A 20,310-nucleotide genomic window follows, 5' to 3' on the forward strand; every position below is an offset into this window, starting at 1 on the left:
ATGATTTGAATCTTTTTTGAACAAGTAAGACAGCTGTAAAGCATTTGAACCTTGTCATCAGGATACCATACTACCTTAACCACAGTCTCTGCCACCACTGTACAATCATGACAAAACATGTAAATCATTGTATTTCCTATAGCTTAAGTTGTAAGGTGGCCAAAAAACACTTATTGCATTTTTAAGGTATTCACAGTATTCTCTAATCTAGTGCTGTCAACTTTATTTTCACTATACAGATGAAAAATATTGTCTGCTGCATACTAAAAAAGATTTTTACAAATCACCCAATATTCACTTTTACATCTTAAATTCAAGGAAAGATGACAGGTGGGAAAATTTTGGTTTATATTACACAAATCAAATGTTAACACAATATTTAACATGGTGTAACATCATTTAAAGCATCTATACATCTTGTCGAATAGTGACGAAAACCTGGATTTTGAGTTAGTTTCATTCCAAGTTTATGACTCCATAGCAGATTAAAGAGGATTTTTTTGTTGAATGGACATGGTTTCATGGAATTTAGGATTACAGTCCATATATTATTGCAGACAACATACAGTATATACAATCTGGCTGGTCACTCTTGCTCCTCAACTCCTACCGTACCTTTTCAGCCTGGGCTTCCAGTGACTTCAAGTTGTTGGTAACATTTTTCAACTCTTCCTCAAGGTCACCTGATTTACTGAACAATGTAAGAAAGAGGAAAAGCAAAAGAAGAAAAAAGCAGTGATTGGAAAGGTAGGACAGTGGAAGATCTCAAACCCTGACACTTTTTGAAGGACCACTAGTGGATGTGTGTATCATAAAGGCAAAATATTGTCCTGTAGACATGCACTGTACGCTGAATGACAGGCAAAAAAAGAAGAGTTCATGTTGTTATTATTAGTATTGCAATGTAAGCCTTCTAAAATCTTCTTCTCCTAGAAAATCTTGATTTTAGTAATTTTCCCACTGAAACAAAAATAAAATAATGATTTTTAGTGTAGTCTATGTCAAACAAGCTTGTTCCCTTACATCTAGAGAATACCATTTGTAGGCCAATGAATGGAAGTAGTGCCACAATTTCTAATTGTGTGTTAATCTACATTATATTTTTATCAAAAAATTGTAACTTCTGCAAGTTGGCTGCTACACTTGACTATACTGTGATGTCCATAATATTCAGATTAACGGTTTAGTCCTAGCAGGAGTTACAACAAAGGTGCTTTTGAATAATTTGGCAAATGTTTATATGTCTATTTATGAAGTGTCCCATATCTATCTATCTATCTATCTATGAAATATTTTTTCAACGCAAAAGCGTCACAAGAGTAATAATACAGGTGTGGGATCAAAATCAAGGCCTATCCATTAACACCTGGATGATGATGTCAAAAAGCGTGAACACAGGTTAGACAGAAAATAAAGAGAAGCTGAGAGGTTGCAGGTCAGAGAAGCAAAGGTAGTAAGTTTCAGTTAGACTTCAAATAAGTTTGCACACTAAGTACCTCTTCCTCGCCACACATCATGGATTTCAAATTCTGATCCATTAGTCTGAGCTCCTCCTCCAGCTCCCTCACTCGCCTGCAGGGGTTAGTCCAGGAGGTTGGAGGTGAGGGGAGATAGTGGCCAGGTCAGCCATAAAACAGTCCATGCAGGCAGTGGTTGTGAATCCATGCATTCAAACACACAGAAGGAAACAAAAACACACATCCAATCTATGTGATTAGTGCCTTTGTTATGTCCTACAGCATGTAATTCACATGTCTACCTGACGCTAGAAACAAGCAAGAATACTTTGCACTAGTGTGAAGATTGTCTGATGAATAATCCCCTACAAAAATAACCAGCAGTTTTAACAATTGATTAATAATTTTGCTTATTTATAAAGCAAAAAGCTTCAAACATAGGTTCCAGCTTCTCTCGTGTTGAAATGAGCTGGTTGTAATGCTTTGGGGTTGTAGGGATGTACTACTTTTCTGCCACCTGGTGGACATAGGTGGTAGCTCTAGTTTTGTAGCTGTGATGAAACCTATAAGATATACTGGTTTTGTTAAGAATGAAAATAGTTCAGTAAGTTATATAGCTATTATTAGTTCCAGTTGTAAAGAGAATCATGATAACATTTATGTCCATGCAACATTTACAGCTCTCATTGCAATCAATATAAACACAAGGTGACAAATTGTATTTCAGCAAAGTAAGAAACTCATTAATGAAAAGTGAAGGTGTATGATCTCATGTTGTCAAAGTTGTGACCACTTGATCCCTACAATGACAACATGAATAATGAACAATGGCTCATGTCGGTGTGAATTTTGGGTGTGCAGGTATTGACTTACGCCTCAGCCACCTCAGCACGCTCCTCTGAGCGCTCCAGGTCACCCTCCAGGATCACCAGTTTACGTGCAACCTGCAGACATTCAGCACACTCACCTGACACATCCAAACTAATACAGTACAGCAAGTTTCTTGTCTTATTCTGCATTTTACATGCTGTAACTATATGTACTATATTCAGTTGAAGGACACGTTTATTGTTTTACAAGAAAACCTCACATTTTTAAACAGAGTAACAAGTTGGACAAAGTTAGCCCAATACATTTACAGAAATAATGAATATCTTTTTCATTTTTTAGTTTTCATTTCTTCTGAATAAATGTTTAAAAAACACTTTTTATTAAGTCACAGTGAAGAAAAAGTTAAAGCTTTATCGTCAGTAATGTAATGTGGGAATATATGGGTTAAGCTAGGAGAGTGATTTAAGTGTAATTACACTGCTGTCAGTAGGTATGGATGAGCTCTTTTTATAGTTTAACTGCTACAAAATACTCAAAATGATATTTGGCACACATATGACATAGGATTAAAACTTAGAAATTCCATGTCATTTCACTGCCAGCAAGTGCCAAATTGACCAAGAAAAGCAGTGATCCTTCACCTCTTCATATTTTCGGTCTGCCTCCTCAGCGATGTGTTTGGCTTCCTTCAGCTGCATCTCCTGGATCTCCATTTTTTCTTCATCTTTTGTTGCTCTGTTCTCTATAACCTTCATTCCTCTGAATGAAAAGGTGGAGAGCAATTAGCAGTCAGATATATGTAATTGTATTTATTATTTTTGCTCTGTGGGTAACTGTAACATCTACTTATATCAAATTCATGAATGGCTGTGAGGAAGGTACATCAAGCCTAACAATGTAAGCTTGGAGTCATGGTACCACCCTCTATGATACATTCCTGTCTGAAGCAAATAAAAAGACGCAGGGGAGACACAGGCTCTTTGGAGTTGGGTGGCTGATGCTACGGTGTGTACAGCTTGTCTCTCTCCCCTTGCAGCAAGTAAAATACATCGCCATCTCGCAACGAAGTCTTTAACAAATCCGTGGATCCAGACTATAAGCTGCATCTCCGCCAAAATCTAATCAGGAGGTCCTTGTGTCATTTCTATTTCTGACCGTCCCTGAAAATTTCATCCAAATTCTTTATTCCGTTTTTGAGTAATGTTGAACACAGAAAGACAGACAGACTAACAGATGGACAAACGTATGCCGATTGTCACATAACTCCACTGTGTTCCTTTACAGAGTAATAGTAAATAAATAAAAAATAATAAAAGAGGCATTCCATGGCTGCTGATATAGAGTATAGCATGACTTGGGCTTTCTACTATACATGTATTACTCAGCTTTACAGATAGATGTTGAAATAACTGTGAATTACAATAATGGGCATTGCTGGCTTTTAGCTGGTTTAAATCACCAATAAACATTCATGAAATTAAATGCAGGTCCCAGAATTCATATCAGCGATTAACATTGTGAAAGGTGTCATAAAAAAGATTTAAAGGGCAGGGAAAGACAAAACAACCTACTTTTCTCGGATATTACCCAAAGAGATCTTAAAGTATTCTGGAACATCAAATCCACACAATCCAAGAGGTTTGCTGAACAGAGTCTGGTCAGATATTGTATTGTATTTTGGGTACAGGGGCAAAGAGAAGAGTTCAGGATCTCAAACCTAGTCATTCATTCTCCAACATGGTGAGAATAGAGGAAGTATGTCCACCAAATGTGGTCTGTCAAATGCATGCCAATGATGCATGCAGTTTTGTACGTTGACGTAAAAGACAAAAAGCAAGCTGCCCAAGAGCTGACAGCTGCATGTGTAATGTCTTTAAATGGCTTGATAGATCTCAATTACATCTTAACATCTCCAAAATTGTGTGTATGTACTTTTCCAAAAAGACAAATGGAGAAATTGATCCTAATATCTCTCAGTACAAGGCCAAACAATTAAGGTTGTACATGAATTTAAATACTTTGAAATTATCTTGAACTCATAACTTCATTTCAATCAATAGGTGAGGAAAATTTAGTAATAAGATGAAATTGAACCTATCCAATTTTAGATTTACTCAGAATATTTTATCTCTGGAATAAGCTAAACTGTATTTTGACGTGACGATTACACCCCACATTGTACTATGTAAAGAGTTGGGCTATGGCCTGTAAAACAACCATGAAACCTATCGTAACAGTTTACAAACAAGCCTTAAAGGTTCTAGATAGATAGATTTGGCAGAGCCAAATAAAAGACTAACAAACAAAAACAAACAAATCATAGTGTGGTGTAATTTTTTACATTTCTCTACTAAATTTTGTTTGTGGAACTGATGTAAAACGACTATGTCATGCACTAAATATAAACAGTCTGTTTTCTAAAACATTTGCACTTTCAACTAAATAACTGGAGAGAAGAGAACAATGTACAGAGGCAAAGCTATTTCTGTTTAGTTTTAGTAACGGTAGGACACAAAGTGTAAAGATTTTATGTGGATGAACATAAAGCTCTTCACCTCTCGCTCTCATCTGCAGCTTTCTCAGCCTCCTCCAGCTTCTGCAGAGCAGTAGCCAGTCTCTCCTGAGCTCGGTCCAACTCCTCCTCCACCAGCTGGATACGCCTGTTTAGAGACGCCACTTCAGCCTCAGCCTGTAGAGTCACACACACACAAGTCCCAATATAGACATAAAGACGATGATAACCTTATATAGCAGGGGCCTAAAGAGGAGCAAACAGACAATGTGGCAATCTGTGCATGTAAATATATCAAATACTGCTTAAAACAATATAACCAATGCAACAATCTTGGTTATATTCATGCATTCAAATGACAAGCACATCTATATTCATTTCAAATTTAGCATTCTGTGGCTGACAATAAAATGTCAGCGATAATAGAATTAAGATAGATAGCAGTAAGGAAAAAAACACCAGTAATCCCAAAAAAGAAGCACTAATGACATAATTCTTTTGACCAGTGTGAAATGATTTGCAATTTCAAAGGCACATACGTTTAATTATCATTCAGTCACCAGTCATGCTGCATATTTGGAGAATTAAAAAAACTAGAGAATATTTGTTTATTTTTTTGCTGTTTGTTTTATATCTAAGATGTTCTTGTTTATCACAGTGTACGTTCGTGATACATTCAAAAGTAACTGAGTTCTGCCGCTTACCGCTAATCCATGATCGCGCTTCAGTCTACGCTATTTTTAATTCGGTGAACACTTTGAAATAATACATTTCAAACATTAGTCCATTTTTATCATGTAATAAAGCTGAAGCATTGCTTTGTTCAGTTTATATCATTAAAATGAGTGAAATGATTGTCTCGCTTTGCTGTTTTTATATTGTTCCCATTTGGATTGATGCTTAAGAATTACATGCAGTTAAAATGTTTTGCCAAATAAAAATGACTAAATAAACACCCAAATTTTTACTTTCTGTATTTTACAGCTGTTGGTTAAACTGTACCATTAGCACCCGAGGAGTGTACAGTCAGTCACTAACCCAGCAGCACAGTTCCAGTGTTGTCTACAGCCTCACACATCTGACCAAGCAATAATGTATCCACTACATTATTCTGGGAGGGTTTGGAGACAGGGCTGCACAGTGGCTCGGTGGTTGGGACTGTTGCATTGCAGCTAGAAGACCCTGGTTCCCTGGACCTGGGATCTTTCTGTGTGGAGTTTCCATGTTCTCCCTGTGCACACACATTTTCTCTGGGTTCTCTGGCTTTCTCCTAAAACATGCTGAGGTTAACAGATGACTCTAAATTGTCTATAGGTGTGAATGTGATTGTTTGTCTGTATGTGTAGCCCTGTGATAGACTGGTGACCTGTCCAGGGTGTCCCCGTCTCTATTTTAAGTCAGCTGGGATAGATTCCAGCCCCACCGCTACCCTAAAGAGGATAAAGCGGTGTATAGTTAATGGATGAATAGATGGGATGGGATGGGTTTGGAGACATATCTGGACACCACTCATAGACGCAGTCACGGGCCACGATATGATTGCTTTTCTGTTGTTGTTCAGATTAAATAGAGGAAGCCTTTAAATAGTCTGCCTTTTTGACTGTGCCTCTCCAAATCTGTACCTGACCCAGTAGGTGTGTAATGACACAAATTTTCAAGTAATGGGTAATAAATTAACGAATGGCTATGAATAAATAGACAAGTGAGAAGGAACATGACATTACCACATTAATGCTATAGAGAATATACTGTCTGTGTTACTTTATTAATGCCTAATCTACAGTGTGGCCGTTAAATTGTGTAGTCAGGTGTGCAGTACTATTGTGGTTGCACCTGCTGAGTGCTAATGGTACAGTCCAACCACTGGCAGAAGAAACAGAAGAAAATTTAATTACTTTTAAAAGTGTGTGTCAACAACCCAAACGTGGACAAATAAAAAAATAATCAAAAAAGCAGATATCTATTTGTGAAGTAATGGATGAATGTCTGAAACACATTTTTCCTGAATTTAATTTCGACGGTGCGAACTGAACTGTTTGTATTTGACAGAATGACATTTACCTTTACGTTTAGTTTCGAATAGATTGTTACTACTTCTAATAGTTGGCTACTTTGGCTCTTTCAATATTTACTGGCACTTAAAGAATCTAGAAGTTCATTCATGAGCTCCCTCAGTCTCCGGTGTAGGGGTCTTCAGGCGGAGTTTCGGTGTGTTACCGTCTCTCTGGCCCTCCTCTCCATGTCCGCCTCCTCCTGGAGCAGCCCGGCCCGGTCCTCCGCCTCGAACGCCGCCTGCTGCAGCGTCTGGATCTTCCTTCTTACGGCGTCTATGGATGTAAAAGTCGCCATGCTCTGAGGATTCACCGAGCAGCTTCTTCCCGGTGTCATCCATAGACAGTCAGACAGTCTGTGGGTGTCACGCTATTTCCATGGCAACCGATTCTTCCGGTGGCCGTTTCAAAAAAAATAATGTCAATATCGATACGCCTCTTATTTTGAAATTACACGAAGCATCAGTTGATTCCAGCAGTTATCGGTTTAATTTACCTTTGTAAGCTATTGTTAATATCACAGGTAATCATGTGAAACCTAACCTTTGATTACTGAATTTGAGATAACAAATTTCCAACCCCAAATTTTTAATTAGTAAACAAAGTGACTTATTTTTATTTACATATATTAGCATTAACTTTGAAATAGCAGAGTAACATGATGTAGGAATATGAACATATTATTATTTGACAGAACCAAATATTATTTCACAATACTATAAAAAAAATGAACAAATGGCACATTACATATTTCATCACTCTAGATATAAATAAAGGACACACTAATGAAGTTGGCATTTATGTACATTAACATTTGGTATGTTTTTTATTGTTCAGTTATTCAACAGTAAATTTCTTCCCTCTCACTACAGGACACTGACATGTATTATTATCAAAGACTGTTATTGTTCTCATAGAATCTTGAGCATTCTAGTTATAATAGGGTTTTTGAAGTCTTCCATTTTTGTGTGTCACCACGTTAACCAAATCCAGACATGTGTCATAACCAGGAGACTGGTGCCTGTGTAGACACAATTGACTAACCTGTACCCTGCAGTTTGGTTAATGCATTTATTAATGCTTCATTTGTAACTTGAACCTACCTTTGGTCAACATGTATAATCTAGTTGCCTTACAAACTATAATAAACTGACTGGAACTTAGAATAGTAAAAGCCAGCGTGGTCTGAAAAGTGATTATATTAAATGTTTCATGACATTGGAGCAAAGCATCTCAGGTTTTAACATTTCTGAAAACTTCATGAATATATCAGTTTAAAAAGTCATCAGTTACACAATATACATGACTGCAAAAAGCTAACATTTAAAAAATGTATTTTAAAATGACAATCATTGTATAATGCAGTTATTTAAGAGAGATCACTGCTGACTGTAAATGGCAGCTAATTTGTCCAATAAAAAGCATTCCTATCATATCTCCCGCTGAATGCACAACACAAATATGTTTGTGAATAGAACTTGAAGTCCTGAGGCGGAGATGTTCATGCTAGCGTGAATACCAGCCATACTAGCAGACTCCAGTAAGCAGTGGAAGCATAAACAAATTCTTTCAAGGCTCCAAGTCTTCTCCATCTTTGGTAACATCACAGTAACACTGCACACAAGAGGCCCAGTTCCTTTCAGGACTGTTTTTGTGCTTCCCTCTCTAATGCATCCCTTAGACATTTGCACTATAATTGGTCATAAAGGGTACAATAATAATGGTATGATTCATAACTCAAGAAAATCAGCATGAGAGTCATAACTGTCCACAATTACTGGCCCTGCTGTCTTCACAGCATTCTGAGTAACAGCCTAGGTTTATTGTTTTCCAGTAACATTACACAGACCAAGGTAATTATGACTTGATTAGTGTAAAGACTTTCTGATTTTAGAATGCTGACTGCTCACAGTATGGATAGTAAGTAGGAATAGTGCACAACACTGTTTCTGTGCAGATTATGAAGTTGAGGATTTTCACTTGGAATGTTTGGTTTTCACATATTTTCTTCGCCTACACACATTTTTTTAAGCAAAAGTTGAATCAAATAAAATTTGTAGCCTGGACTAATGTGTCCTTTTTAATTCATTTTGCTCTGCAGTGGTACCACCTGGCCCAGTCCCAATGCTCCTGTTCAAAGTTAACAGTTCAACACTATGTGAAAAAGGTAATATTATCTGCTCTCTTCACTTACATCAGTTGCTTTTTTCTCTGCCTGCTCAAGCTTTTCCTGGGCATCCTTCAGGGATTCAGAGTATTTGTCCAGCTCATCTTCCACTCCTTTGAGCTTCTTCTGCAGACCCAGCAGCTCTTCTTCCAGCTACGGCCCAAACACACACATTACACAGGAGCAAAACATGTCAAAGCAGAAGGAAAACCACAAGTTTTTATATGACAAAACAAAAAATAGCAAATTCGACCACTCAAAAAGGCTTGATATTATCTCACCATTTTTTCTTAAAAATGAAGAAAATTAATCAATTATCAAAAATAACTAACCTATTAATTTATTAAATGTTTAGGATCACTTTTATTTCAAAATCAAGTAACTGATAGATACACAGTAGATCACATTAGATTACAATCATCACTTTACTTGGATGAACAACATTCTAAACAGCTTTTTGTGTTTCTCTTCACCAAGAGCAAGTATCAAAATGTCAAATATTTTACTACAAAGTATAGAATTGATCAGGTGAGAGTGAAGTAAATTTCAAGCATATGGGAGTCTGACTTTCCAGCTCACTTAAACAGCTTTATGGTAGATACTGCACTGTGTCTTGTTTGACTACAGTGCAATTACATGACCATACATTGACATGGTGCAATAAACACCCGTGGGGGTCAGTTGGAGTCCCCATGTACAAGACACAACTGACTTCTTCTACGAAGTCCCTTAGTTATGTCCCTAGTTATGCTGCTATATGCCTAGGCTGCTGGGGGGACCTCTCTTGATGCACTGAGCCCTTTTCTCATTACCTATGTATTTACTATATATGCCATTATCGCATTGCATTCACTCTGCTTCCCCCTGTGTTCATTCTCCGAGTGTCCCTGGTCCAAGAGCTGGATGCTTCTAATCTGTGGTTGCTGTCCCACCAACTGGCTTTGTCTCCATCGTGTTCACTGTGGGATGCTGCTGCTGGCCTTCCTTAATGCCCACTGCTTCCAGCTGCCCATTTCCACCAATCTACTCTGCATCGCCCTTACCATACTTGATATGCTCATCTATACCATAGACTGTATATATAATGGACGTAGCATCTGGCTCCAGAATTGAAGCAAACCCGGAAGTGTCAAAAACTTGCAATATCACACCGTCCACGAGGGCTGGCTCCAAAAAGCTTTTTCTCCAAAGACCCCAATTCATTTTTGGAAAAAATAAAATTTGATAGACTGATTTTCTACAGCTCAGGATTTTTTCCCCGTTAGTTTTCATGGTCAAAATGAGAGATCAGGTGGCCGATCTTAAAATAAATCAATACTGAATTTTAAATAAATCGTTAAAGTTGGCGGAGCCAGGGGGCATGGCTATACTTGATAGACAGCAACAGAAGCCTCTGCGGCAAAACGTGGGCGGGATAAGAGAGTTCTCAGCCAATCCTGCCCCTAGTTGCTCTCCGGTCCAGTCTGTTTGATGACGCTTTTTACGTCACTGGCTCCAAAAAAATCCAAAACGGCGACCAGGAAGTAGCAAAATCCGGGCTTCATTTTCTCGGCGTTGAAACCAACGGGTGACGTCACGGTTAGTTTACGCCTGATCTATACACTGTCTGAATCTTACTTAGCAGCTATATATGTAGTATATTTAATGCCAGTGTCTTACACCATAACAGTAAATTTATGAATCAGTTTCAGAGTTAGCTTGCATTTTGTATGTATCATCTCTCTTATTATGCATGTATCCAATTATGTGTTCTATGTTCCTTGTTCTCCAACCCCCTCTTCTCCCGTCCCTCCCCCACCCCCTCTACCTCTTCTGTCCCTCTCGACCTGTGGGTCCTTACTAGACCTGAAGGCGGTGTTGTGATCCTTGAGAAGAGATTTGACTTTCTTTGTCATCAATGACTGCTGATTTGGGTATATCCAAAGAGCGAAAAAAACAGAATTGTAATGTTTGTTGACAGTGGCATTGTCAAAACAGTTCTGTTTGTAGTAGAGCACAGTTGATGTGTACTCCAAGTCTCAAAGACGTTCCAGTTGATCCATTCAAAGAGATCCTGAAGCTGCAAAGTAGTTCCTTCAGGCCATGTTTTTACAGCTCTTATCGTCCCTTGAACTTTTCTTCTGAGGATGTGTATGCTGGTGTGTGGCTGATCAAAGAGTGGAAGTAGTGTTTATTTAAAACCTTCTGTGATGTATGTTTTCCTCGAGTGGCACAGCTGATGTGTTCTTCACAACATTTGGTGGAATACACAGAGGTGTGACGATAAGGGTAAACTCACGTGTGAAAATTAGGCCAAAAGCAAAGACTAACTGCAGTATCTCACATACTTCATGGAGAAACCAAGAGAAACTGCAAAAATTCTGTTTCTTCACTCAAGTGTATATCCCTTTTCAGTCCTTGTGTTAAAGCCAGAATTAAAACAGCTTCTAAATGTGGTGTTACTATTGTTTTGCATTTCTTAGAACGTTTATGATAAGAAAGGTGTATTTATGTAAAATTTAGATTTATGATGCCCAGAGAATAAGTGCTTATAATTTTCAACAAGCTGATAATGTTTTCTTGTTCATAAATGGATGGCCCTTTTCCATTTAGGACTTGGCCTTTTGTTAACCAGTGACTCACTTCAAAAGATTGTTTTAGCAAGTTGCCATCAGCTTCAAGGACTATAAAAAGCCAATTGTGACAGTGATGTGCCTGACGACAGTGTCCCCAGAACAAATGCCCTTCCTGTCTCACTTGTGATGATCTCTCCCTGTCTGTAGCCATATGAGGCCTCTCACTCACAAATAGTGCTGGGTAATTCTGACCCTACAGTCATTGTGGTAACTCCCAAAAAACAGCCTTGACTCTCCCTAAGACCAGCGACAATTCAAAGAAGGTGGAGGTCTTTAGGGCGAACACAGAAATAGACATTCCAGTATTCAATGCACCAAGGCAGAGAGAAGTGAGGGTCTACTCAATGGAACAGCTACAAGCCAGGATCCTCTAGGAAGAAATGCTATGCTGGCAGATGCATAGTTGAATGACTGTTATATATTAATAGATTGCTACCTGATCTTGTTAAATGCACTGTGGAGTTGCATAGGAGAGACTGCAAGCGTAAAGGAATCTGACTATGTTCTACAGCCGAAACAATAGCTGTGACTAATTTCTCAAATCCAAATGTCCACCCTCTGGACATACTGAGCTCTCACATATTTTGACCATATTTTCCATGACATGTTCAACATCATCTCATCAAGTCTAAAAAGGTACTCTGTGTGTGTGTGTGTGTGTGTGTGTGTGTGTGTGTGAGAGAGAGAGAGAGAGAGAGAGAGAGAGAGAGAGCGAGAGAGAGAGAAAGGGAGAGAGACTGGAATTTAGACCTCAGTCATGTCCATGGTTATGAAAGCAAGTTCTTGGCATTCAAAAATATCAAAGGTGTTTTTGTAAATAGTTGCTACCAATATCAGTCACAGACAGCGCAAAGACGATACTGACAACACCAAGGTCGTCATGGAAATGATTGATATTTGAAGGTAATACATGTTGGAGGTATCACATGGAAGACTCAAGTTATTGATGAATAGAAGCACTGAAGTGAGGCATTTTCCTGACCTTAAAATTCTCTTTGGCTCTCTGTGTGGTATATTGGCCGTCTGACCATGTAGCACAGGAGAGAAACTAACTGGTGGTAACTGTATTCAAAATGAGGCTGTGCAAAGCAAGTTGTTGGCACTTGGGAAAGCGTTCACAAAAATGCTTCAGAACCTCATCTGTTTAGAGAGCACTCCGCTGCCACTTGCTACTTGTTTTATAATGCCTATGCAATTTTATACATAAATATCCAAATCTTTCGTCACATTCAAGTCTTTAATAAACTTGTAGTACAAAATGCATGGATTATACCATTTAGAAACACACGCTTCTTCAACTGGCTGATGGAATGGTCAATAAAGGTGGCAGCAAGTGTTTAAAGGTCTGGCAGAGGTGTCTGATCTAACCCCGGCAACTCTAAGTCATATTACATGTTTGTGTGCAGCTCAGCCTGGTCAGTGAACTAACTCTTTCTGTGCCATTAATGTCCATAATATGATTGCTCAGGACACGTCCAGGCTGTTTTATTTGTGATAATTCACTGGTTGCTCTTCTGTGTTGTAATCAAATGTTTTGATTAGGTTTAACACTGAAATTTAGAACTCAGCTACACATTTCAGCATGTTTATATTTGAAGAGTTTATTTGCAAAAACAGATAACTGAGTTTTGATAAAATTTCAGGAAACTTTTTTTTATTGTTTGTTTGAGATAATATCAATCGAACTGAAGTTGAGTGGATTTGACTCAGTAGAAAAATACATGAAAAAAATGGAGAAAAAATAAATTATTATTGTTATTATTATTATTATTATTATTATTATTATTATTATGTCAAGTAAACAATAAAAAATAAGTTTTCTGAAAATGTATAAAACTGAGTTATCTGATTTTGCAAATAAACTCTTCATTTGTATCTAAGTCTGACTGGAACATGTGGCCCTCCTTTTCTCTTTGCTATTTAGTTTGTATCATGTGAAGAGCTGTTTTCTTTTTTTGGTTCTGTTCTTTACAAGACCTACCATAACATGAACCCTGCTTCTTATTCTGATGGAAACACATACTAACGTTTAATAGTTTATTCTCCTTTAAGTATTTCTGTACAAACGAAAGATAGCAGCTCATGTCTGAAAACTTGAATGAATTTGTAACCTAACATAGCAAATAGTCTCACCCCATTCTACACAGTCCTGTGTCAGTGCAAGAGAATAGGATGGCCGCATCTCATCATTATTATGCTATAAAGGGAGAAAAAAAGCTCTGTGTTTGTATTTCTTTAGATCAAGCACAATCATCTTGGGCAGGGCTAAGAACGGGGTGCAGCAACAGTGTTCACTCAAAACAGTGTCAAGGGAATTGCTTTCGTGAAACATATGCATAAAGGAAAGTGAGCATGGTCATTAAATTCAGAAAGAAAGAAAAAACAATGGTGGGGTTGCCTTACCACACAAGATCTTTGGTAAAAACTGAAATTTTCAGCATCTAGATAGCTGCCTGGAGGTTCTTGCTTACAGTGATAAAGGGGATTTGAAAACAGGAACACATAGATGGCAGAAGGGGAGGATAAACAGGAGTGAAAATGAGTGGCCAATTTCAGATGTAAATACACCCAGTGACACTACATCACAGCACCAAAAGAAGTTCCACAAAACAGGAGAGGATATAATAAGATTCAAAATTTAAATAGAAATAGAGTCAGTACAGCAGTAGCCACATGCTGAGAATGTGAAACTTTTTTACTTGACACAACAGGGATTCCCTGTCATTATCACTGACAAGAACAACTTTTCACCAACATTTCTAGTTCAGCATTGTTACAGTAAGCAGTAAAGAATTCCAGTTCATACTCAAGTACTTGTATTTTGTATTACTCTGCACTCTACTGTAATTATTTTTCCGTTAGAGTGTCATCTGAAACAGCACATTAGACTGCAAATGACAGATTTCATACTTTGATTTCAAATGTGTAAACATATCTAAAAAATGCTTTCACTTAACATCATTTTATGTTATTTATGTTACTGTGTTTAGATTGATAGGCAAGTCAAGTCAGGCGCTGTTTTCTATGATCAGAGAAAACAGTGCATGGAGGTGCACTCCCCATTTCACAAGCAGCACACATTTTTAAGTGTAAATACTGCAGTCAATCATGTTCCTATAATGGTGGGAAGTTAAAATCATGATAATGATTAACATTAATTTAATTTGCAGCCCCACTACTGTGTTAGTCACTGTAATTAAATATATATAGCTTTGTTTTCTTCACTATTTCCGTCTGATTCTTTCTGCCAGCACCTGCGCTCTGATTATCAGGTGTGTCTGATACAGGACCTGTCCCTCTCCAAAAACCTCCCATTTTTCCTCATTTTGTTTTAAAAATGAGCAGCACAAAAGCACAAAAGAGCTAAACCGCTTGTGTAACGCACCACTATGGTTAACGCAGTAGTTACCGGCAGTGGTTAGAGTGACACCAAGACAGCTGATGATCATCGTGCATTTGCATGAATGAGACCACTTGAAATTTTACCTTGCATTCTTTCAAAAAACGATTGCAAATGGTCACAGTCTGGAGTCCTGTTAAATGAAATGAGTATGTCAAAGGAATCACAACAAAATGAAAATATAGAGACAACCAGGGAAAAAAGAAAACCAATCTGTGTATCAGCACTGTTTGTTGTTATCTTTTATCTGTTGTTTCTCCCCTCACCCCAGCCAGTTGAGGCAGACGCCTGCTCACAGTGAGCATAATTCATTCAGAGCTTTCTTTTGTTAAAAGGGAGTTTTTCCTGCCCACTGTCACCAAGTGGTGCCCAGAGGGAATTGTTGATTTTTTTTGTCTATAAAATTATACATGACATATAATTTCCTAACATGTTAAGCCTGTCTGCCCTTTACTCTCACCCCAAGCCGTTGAAGCAGACAACCGTCCTCCTTGTGCCTGGTTCTGCCGGAGGTTTCTTTCCGATAAAAGGGAGTTCTTCCTCCTCACTATCATCAACATGCTGCTCTTAGACTCTTAGAAATCAATAGGTTTTCTGTGTGGAATTTTGTAGGGTCTTGACAATAATTTTGAAATAAGTCAGGTATGAATACTGTAGGGTCCAACATAAATATTTGTTTTTGCCGGGTACATTTATACTTCATACTAATATGCAGTGTTTAAATTACCATGAGAAATTCACAAATTAAATAGAACTATGGAGTCTTAATCCTTATACTTTAAAAGAATTGCAACATCAATCTTATTTCTCTCGTGGAAAGTACTTTGGCTTAGTTGTTTGTTGTTCCAAATGGTCTATGTAAACAACAGTGACTCAACTTGGTTCCAGCCCTGTGCATATTCACTCTCACAAAGAATTGGTGACCTATGATACTCCTCTAGGTATCCCTAGGAAATCTATGAATAACGTGATGTGCAAAACCTGTTAAGTTCAATGCATGACATTTTTTACTCTTTGTATGCACTGTGCAATTTATCTATTTTTATTATCTACTTGAGAGAAAGTTCTCATAATCATCTTACCACATATCTGAGCCAGTATGACACATTGGGCACTTTTAGTATGAAGGGACCTCTGTGAAAGCTACTGATGACTTTACAAGTTGTTGTCGTGGGAATCATGTCAGAACTATAGAAACAGCCACTCTTTTCTTACCTTTTAGATTAGTCATTTATTGTCTATTCGAGTAGACAGAAAATATATTGATACTTTTAATTTTTTTCAAAATAAATAGAATTTAGACATAAAGCTTACATTGATGTGATATACATATAATTAGCTAATACTAGCTGATACACAGTATACAACAGAAGTGAGTCCAGCTGTGTGCAATATCACTTAAACTTCAATGATTCAAAGCTGCATTATTTGTCAATAATTGCATTAGTAGAGTGGTGCGACAACCCCATTGGAATGCAAGGAATTTTGTAAAAAAAATTTTCCCCGTTTTTTTGGAACTCAAATTTGAACCCTAAAAATGCTCGAAAACGTGTGAAAATTTGCACATACATCAGGACTCGCGAACAATTTGATATTTTAGGGGAACTGCAAATATGTAAGTCATCAAGATGCACAAAAATGCAGTTGACACTCATGTCTAGAACACACCAGGAAGTCGGCCATTTTGAATTATGTGTCATATTTTGGACGACTTTGGGTAATTTTTGGACATTTTCAAAAGCTATAAACTCAAACAGGATAACCCTGAGAGAGCTCAAATTTGGCGAGGATGTACAGCAACCCTGCAGCATTTTGATAGCAAAAGTTATCAAAATGCTCTGCGAAAGTCTGAGGGAGTGAAAATGGCTCGGAATTTTTCGCCATAAAACAGTAAACGTTGTGTAACTTGCCTGTACATGCTCTCATCTGTCTGAAACTTCACATGCGTGATCAAAATCCGGTCCTCATCACACTCATAGGCCTAAATACACTCTGAGCTGCAACGCCACCCGGCGGACATACTGGATGTCACGGACCAGAAAAGATGCACAGACCCAACCAACGCTGCTTGCAGCTTTAATTTCTAATTTGAACTATAGAGTATTTCCTTGTATGAACAATCAAAAACAAACACTTAAGAAAGATCATGTTGAAAATTCAGTCCTTAAAGAAGAAACTCAATGCAACAAAAGTGAATACATCTCTCATCCCTGACACATAAGTTAGAACACCAGTGATCACTATAGCATAACTGAGCACACACGTAATTTCCAATCAGTCTGACTGCTTGATATTGTTGTTACTGATCTGTAAACAGGACAACCTTCTCAAGTCTGGATCTATGGACAGCCACTCTTTTCTTACCTTTTAGATTAGTCATTTATTGTCTATTCGCATGTCTGCATTGTATCTCCACATGCAACAGCAATTACCACAGGAGCTAAAAGATCTGATTGCGAGGCAAAGATGGAAAAGGATACAGGAAGATGTGGGACCAACTAAATATCAAAGCACCGTTGTAGTTGATCAGGAGTTTTAGAATGAGACATTGTATCACAACTCAGACCTGGAGTGACTATCTTCCTAAAACTGTCTAGATCTGAAAACTAAAAGTAATGCATTACTGTAAATTGACACAAATTTGAATCATTTGTCATTTGTACAGGGATGTATCCACATCTGTTGTGTTATGCACACTGAATATTACAGAAATGAGGAGAAAATACTTTTTAAAATGCCTTTTTTGTTCATCAAAGCAAAACAGTGATTTTTTTTTGATGAAGAGTGTCCACTGTAGACACAAAGGACAGCTCTGGGTGTGGCACAGCAAAGAATTCTTAGAACTGTGTTAGTCAAGTCAGAAATGTAAAATGAAAGTGTTTGAGATTTAAAGCTGAAAATAACTGCCTGGGGCTAAGATAAGGTTGTGGTTAGGAAAAGCATCACAAGAGATGACTGGTGGGTGTTTGGAATCAAACTAGGTTAAAGTCAAGGTAAGGGGAAACACACTAACACCCAAACCTCAGAATCTACAGCCAGACCAAGTAAGGCTGCAGCTACAGAATGTCTGAGTGTACTGAGTGAGGTGTTTTATTGCTTATGGATCATAACCCTCCAAGTGACTGTGTGGAGTTGTTAATCCTCTCTGACCTCCACCTAACAGGGCCCCTGCTTGCTGTAGGGTCCAGATTAACTCCCTCATGCACTGAACACACTACCTGATAAAATGAGTTTGTTTCTTTCAGTCTCTGCTTGGAACTTTTGCAAAACTTAGACAGCCTACAGACTTGCTCAAGATTTTCTTACTCTTTCTTTGGCCATTTATAAATGATGTTATGCAGTGTATTGTACCAAAGTTAGAACTAATGGAAATTACCAGCTACATTATTGTTCAAAAGTTTGGAGTCACTTAGAAATGCCCGTATTTTTGACAGAAAAGAAGTTTTTTCAATGAAGATAACATTAAATTAATCAGAAATAGAGTTGGGATATTGTTAATGTGGTAAATGTTTATTCTAGCTGTAAACAGCTTATTTTTTATGGAATAACCTATCTACATAGGGGTACAGAATCCCAAATCCAGCAACCATCACTCCTGTGTTCTTATGGTACATTGTGTCAGCTAAAGTTGAAAGGCTAATTGATGATTAGAAGACCTTTAGCTTAGAACATGAATAAAAGTGGGAGTTTTCATGGAAAACATGAAATTGACTGGGTGACCCCAAACTTTTGAACGGCAGTGTGACCTATGCAGAAGATAGGCGTGGAAAGAAACAAGAAAAGGGAGTTGACGTCTGTGTGAGACTGAGCGCCATCCTTCTTTACCTGTTTGCATTTGTCCTCTGCTCCCTTCTTGTCCCCCTCAGCCTGCTCGGCTCGGTCAATCGCGTTCTCCTTATCCAGCTTCAGCATCTGCATTTTCTTCTTGATGGCCTCCATGTTTCGTCGGGCTGTGTGGTCTGAGCAGAGGCAGAAGGGAGCTCGGCTATCCGGACAGTCGGGAGCTGTTTCAAGGATGGAGGTGGACTGAAGAGGCTGCGAGAGAGCGCGAGGATGAGACTAGCAGCTGCACGAGCCCCGGGCAGTTTTTTCAAAGTGGTTCCGCGCGGGTCCATGTCCATATTTAGGCAGCGAGAGTTGTTCAGTCGGTGGGTGACGTCTGTCAGCAGTCTGTGAGAATAAATCTCTGAACAACATGGACATCAGCAGAGGTAGCAGAAAACACACATTTCAAATCACAACCACATCTATGGAGAAAAAGCTCAACCGCAGAGAGATTTATGAAATGATTTTCAATAACATAGTTTCCTCCTGCATGCCCACCTTCCCACCATAGTATACCTCTCCTGACCAATGGATACAGTCTGTTTTCATTACAGGTCTTTTCTTGTATGAGAGCGCCATTGCTGATATTTAAATAGAATTGAAAATATTTTACTGGCATTATGAAATAAAATAGTAAAATAAGCTCAGACTTGGGCTGCATGGTGGTCTGTGGTTAGCACTGTCGCCTCACAGCTAGAACTCCCGTTTGCATCCTGGCCTGGGCCTGGGATCTTTCTGCATGGAGTTTGCATGTTCTCCCTGTCCATGCGTGGGTTCTCTCCTGGTCCTTCTGCTTACTCCCATAGTTCAAAAACATGATGAGGCCAATTGGTAATTTGAAATTGTCCTGAGGTCTGAATGTGAGTGTGCTTTTTTCTCTCTATGTGTGGCCCTGTGATAGACTAATGATCTGTCCTGCATTCACCTAAGTCTACTGGATAGACTCCAGCCCCCCACGACCCTAATGAGGATTAAGCGTTGTATAGATAATGGATGGATGGATGGAGGTCAAATTTTTGGGGGGATATGGATCCATTACATCTGGCATAAAGCTAATTCTGCATTCCACAAGAGGAACATATACCAACAGTGAAACCTGGTGGTAGTTTTGGGCTGCCTTTGCTTCCACAGGACCTGGAAATGAAAGTAGGTTTTACAGCATGGTAAAGCACGAATGCAAGTCCACCTCTGAATGGCTCAAAAAGAACAAAATTATGGTTTTGGACTGGCTGAGCCAAAGTCTGGACTTGAATCCAAATGAGATGTTGTGGCCAGAAATTAATGGGGCAGTTCATGCTCGTAAACCATCTAATGTAGCTGAATTAAAACTATTCTGCACAGAAGACTGGATCAACATTCCTCCATGGTGATGTAAGAGACTGATCACAAGCTGTCACAAACATTTAACTGCAGTTGTTGCTGCCAAGAGTCGACCAATTAGGTTTCAGGCCA

General features: G+C 38.4%; 1 protein-coding gene across 9 annotated transcripts in view; it reads right to left on the minus strand.

The window, feature by feature from the left end:
• tpm2 (tropomyosin 2 (beta)) overlaps positions 1–19,168 on the minus strand; it is a 30,940-nt gene extending 11,772 nt beyond the window's left edge. For 2 of the 9 annotated variants that reach the window (XM_022211579.2, XM_022211578.2), the window contains exons 1-5: positions 7,018–7,239; positions 4,844–4,977; positions 2,930–3,047; positions 2,331–2,401; positions 616–691 (exon numbers count right to left, since the gene is read on the minus strand). In XM_022211579.2, coding sequence (XP_022067271.1) covers positions 616–691; positions 2,331–2,401; positions 2,930–3,047; positions 4,844–4,977; positions 7,018–7,188 — 570 coding nt within the window. In that variant the 5' untranslated portion in view covers positions 7,189–7,239. Of the gene's footprint in view, positions 1–615; positions 692–1,496; positions 1,573–2,330; positions 2,402–2,929; positions 3,048–4,843; positions 4,978–6,861; positions 6,989–7,017; positions 7,242–9,045; positions 9,172–18,858 lie in introns of those variants that run through there. The other 7 variants (XM_022211577.2, XM_022211575.2, XM_022211576.2 and 4 more) reach the window with 7 other exon arrangements.
• Between the last annotated feature and the right edge of the window lie 1,142 nt (positions 19,169–20,310).

This window comes from Acanthochromis polyacanthus, chromosome 18, assembly GCF_021347895.1.
Source record: "Acanthochromis polyacanthus isolate Apoly-LR-REF ecotype Palm Island chromosome 18, KAUST_Apoly_ChrSc, whole genome shotgun sequence".
Classification (NCBI taxonomy): Eukaryota; Metazoa; Chordata; class Actinopteri; family Pomacentridae; genus Acanthochromis; species Acanthochromis polyacanthus.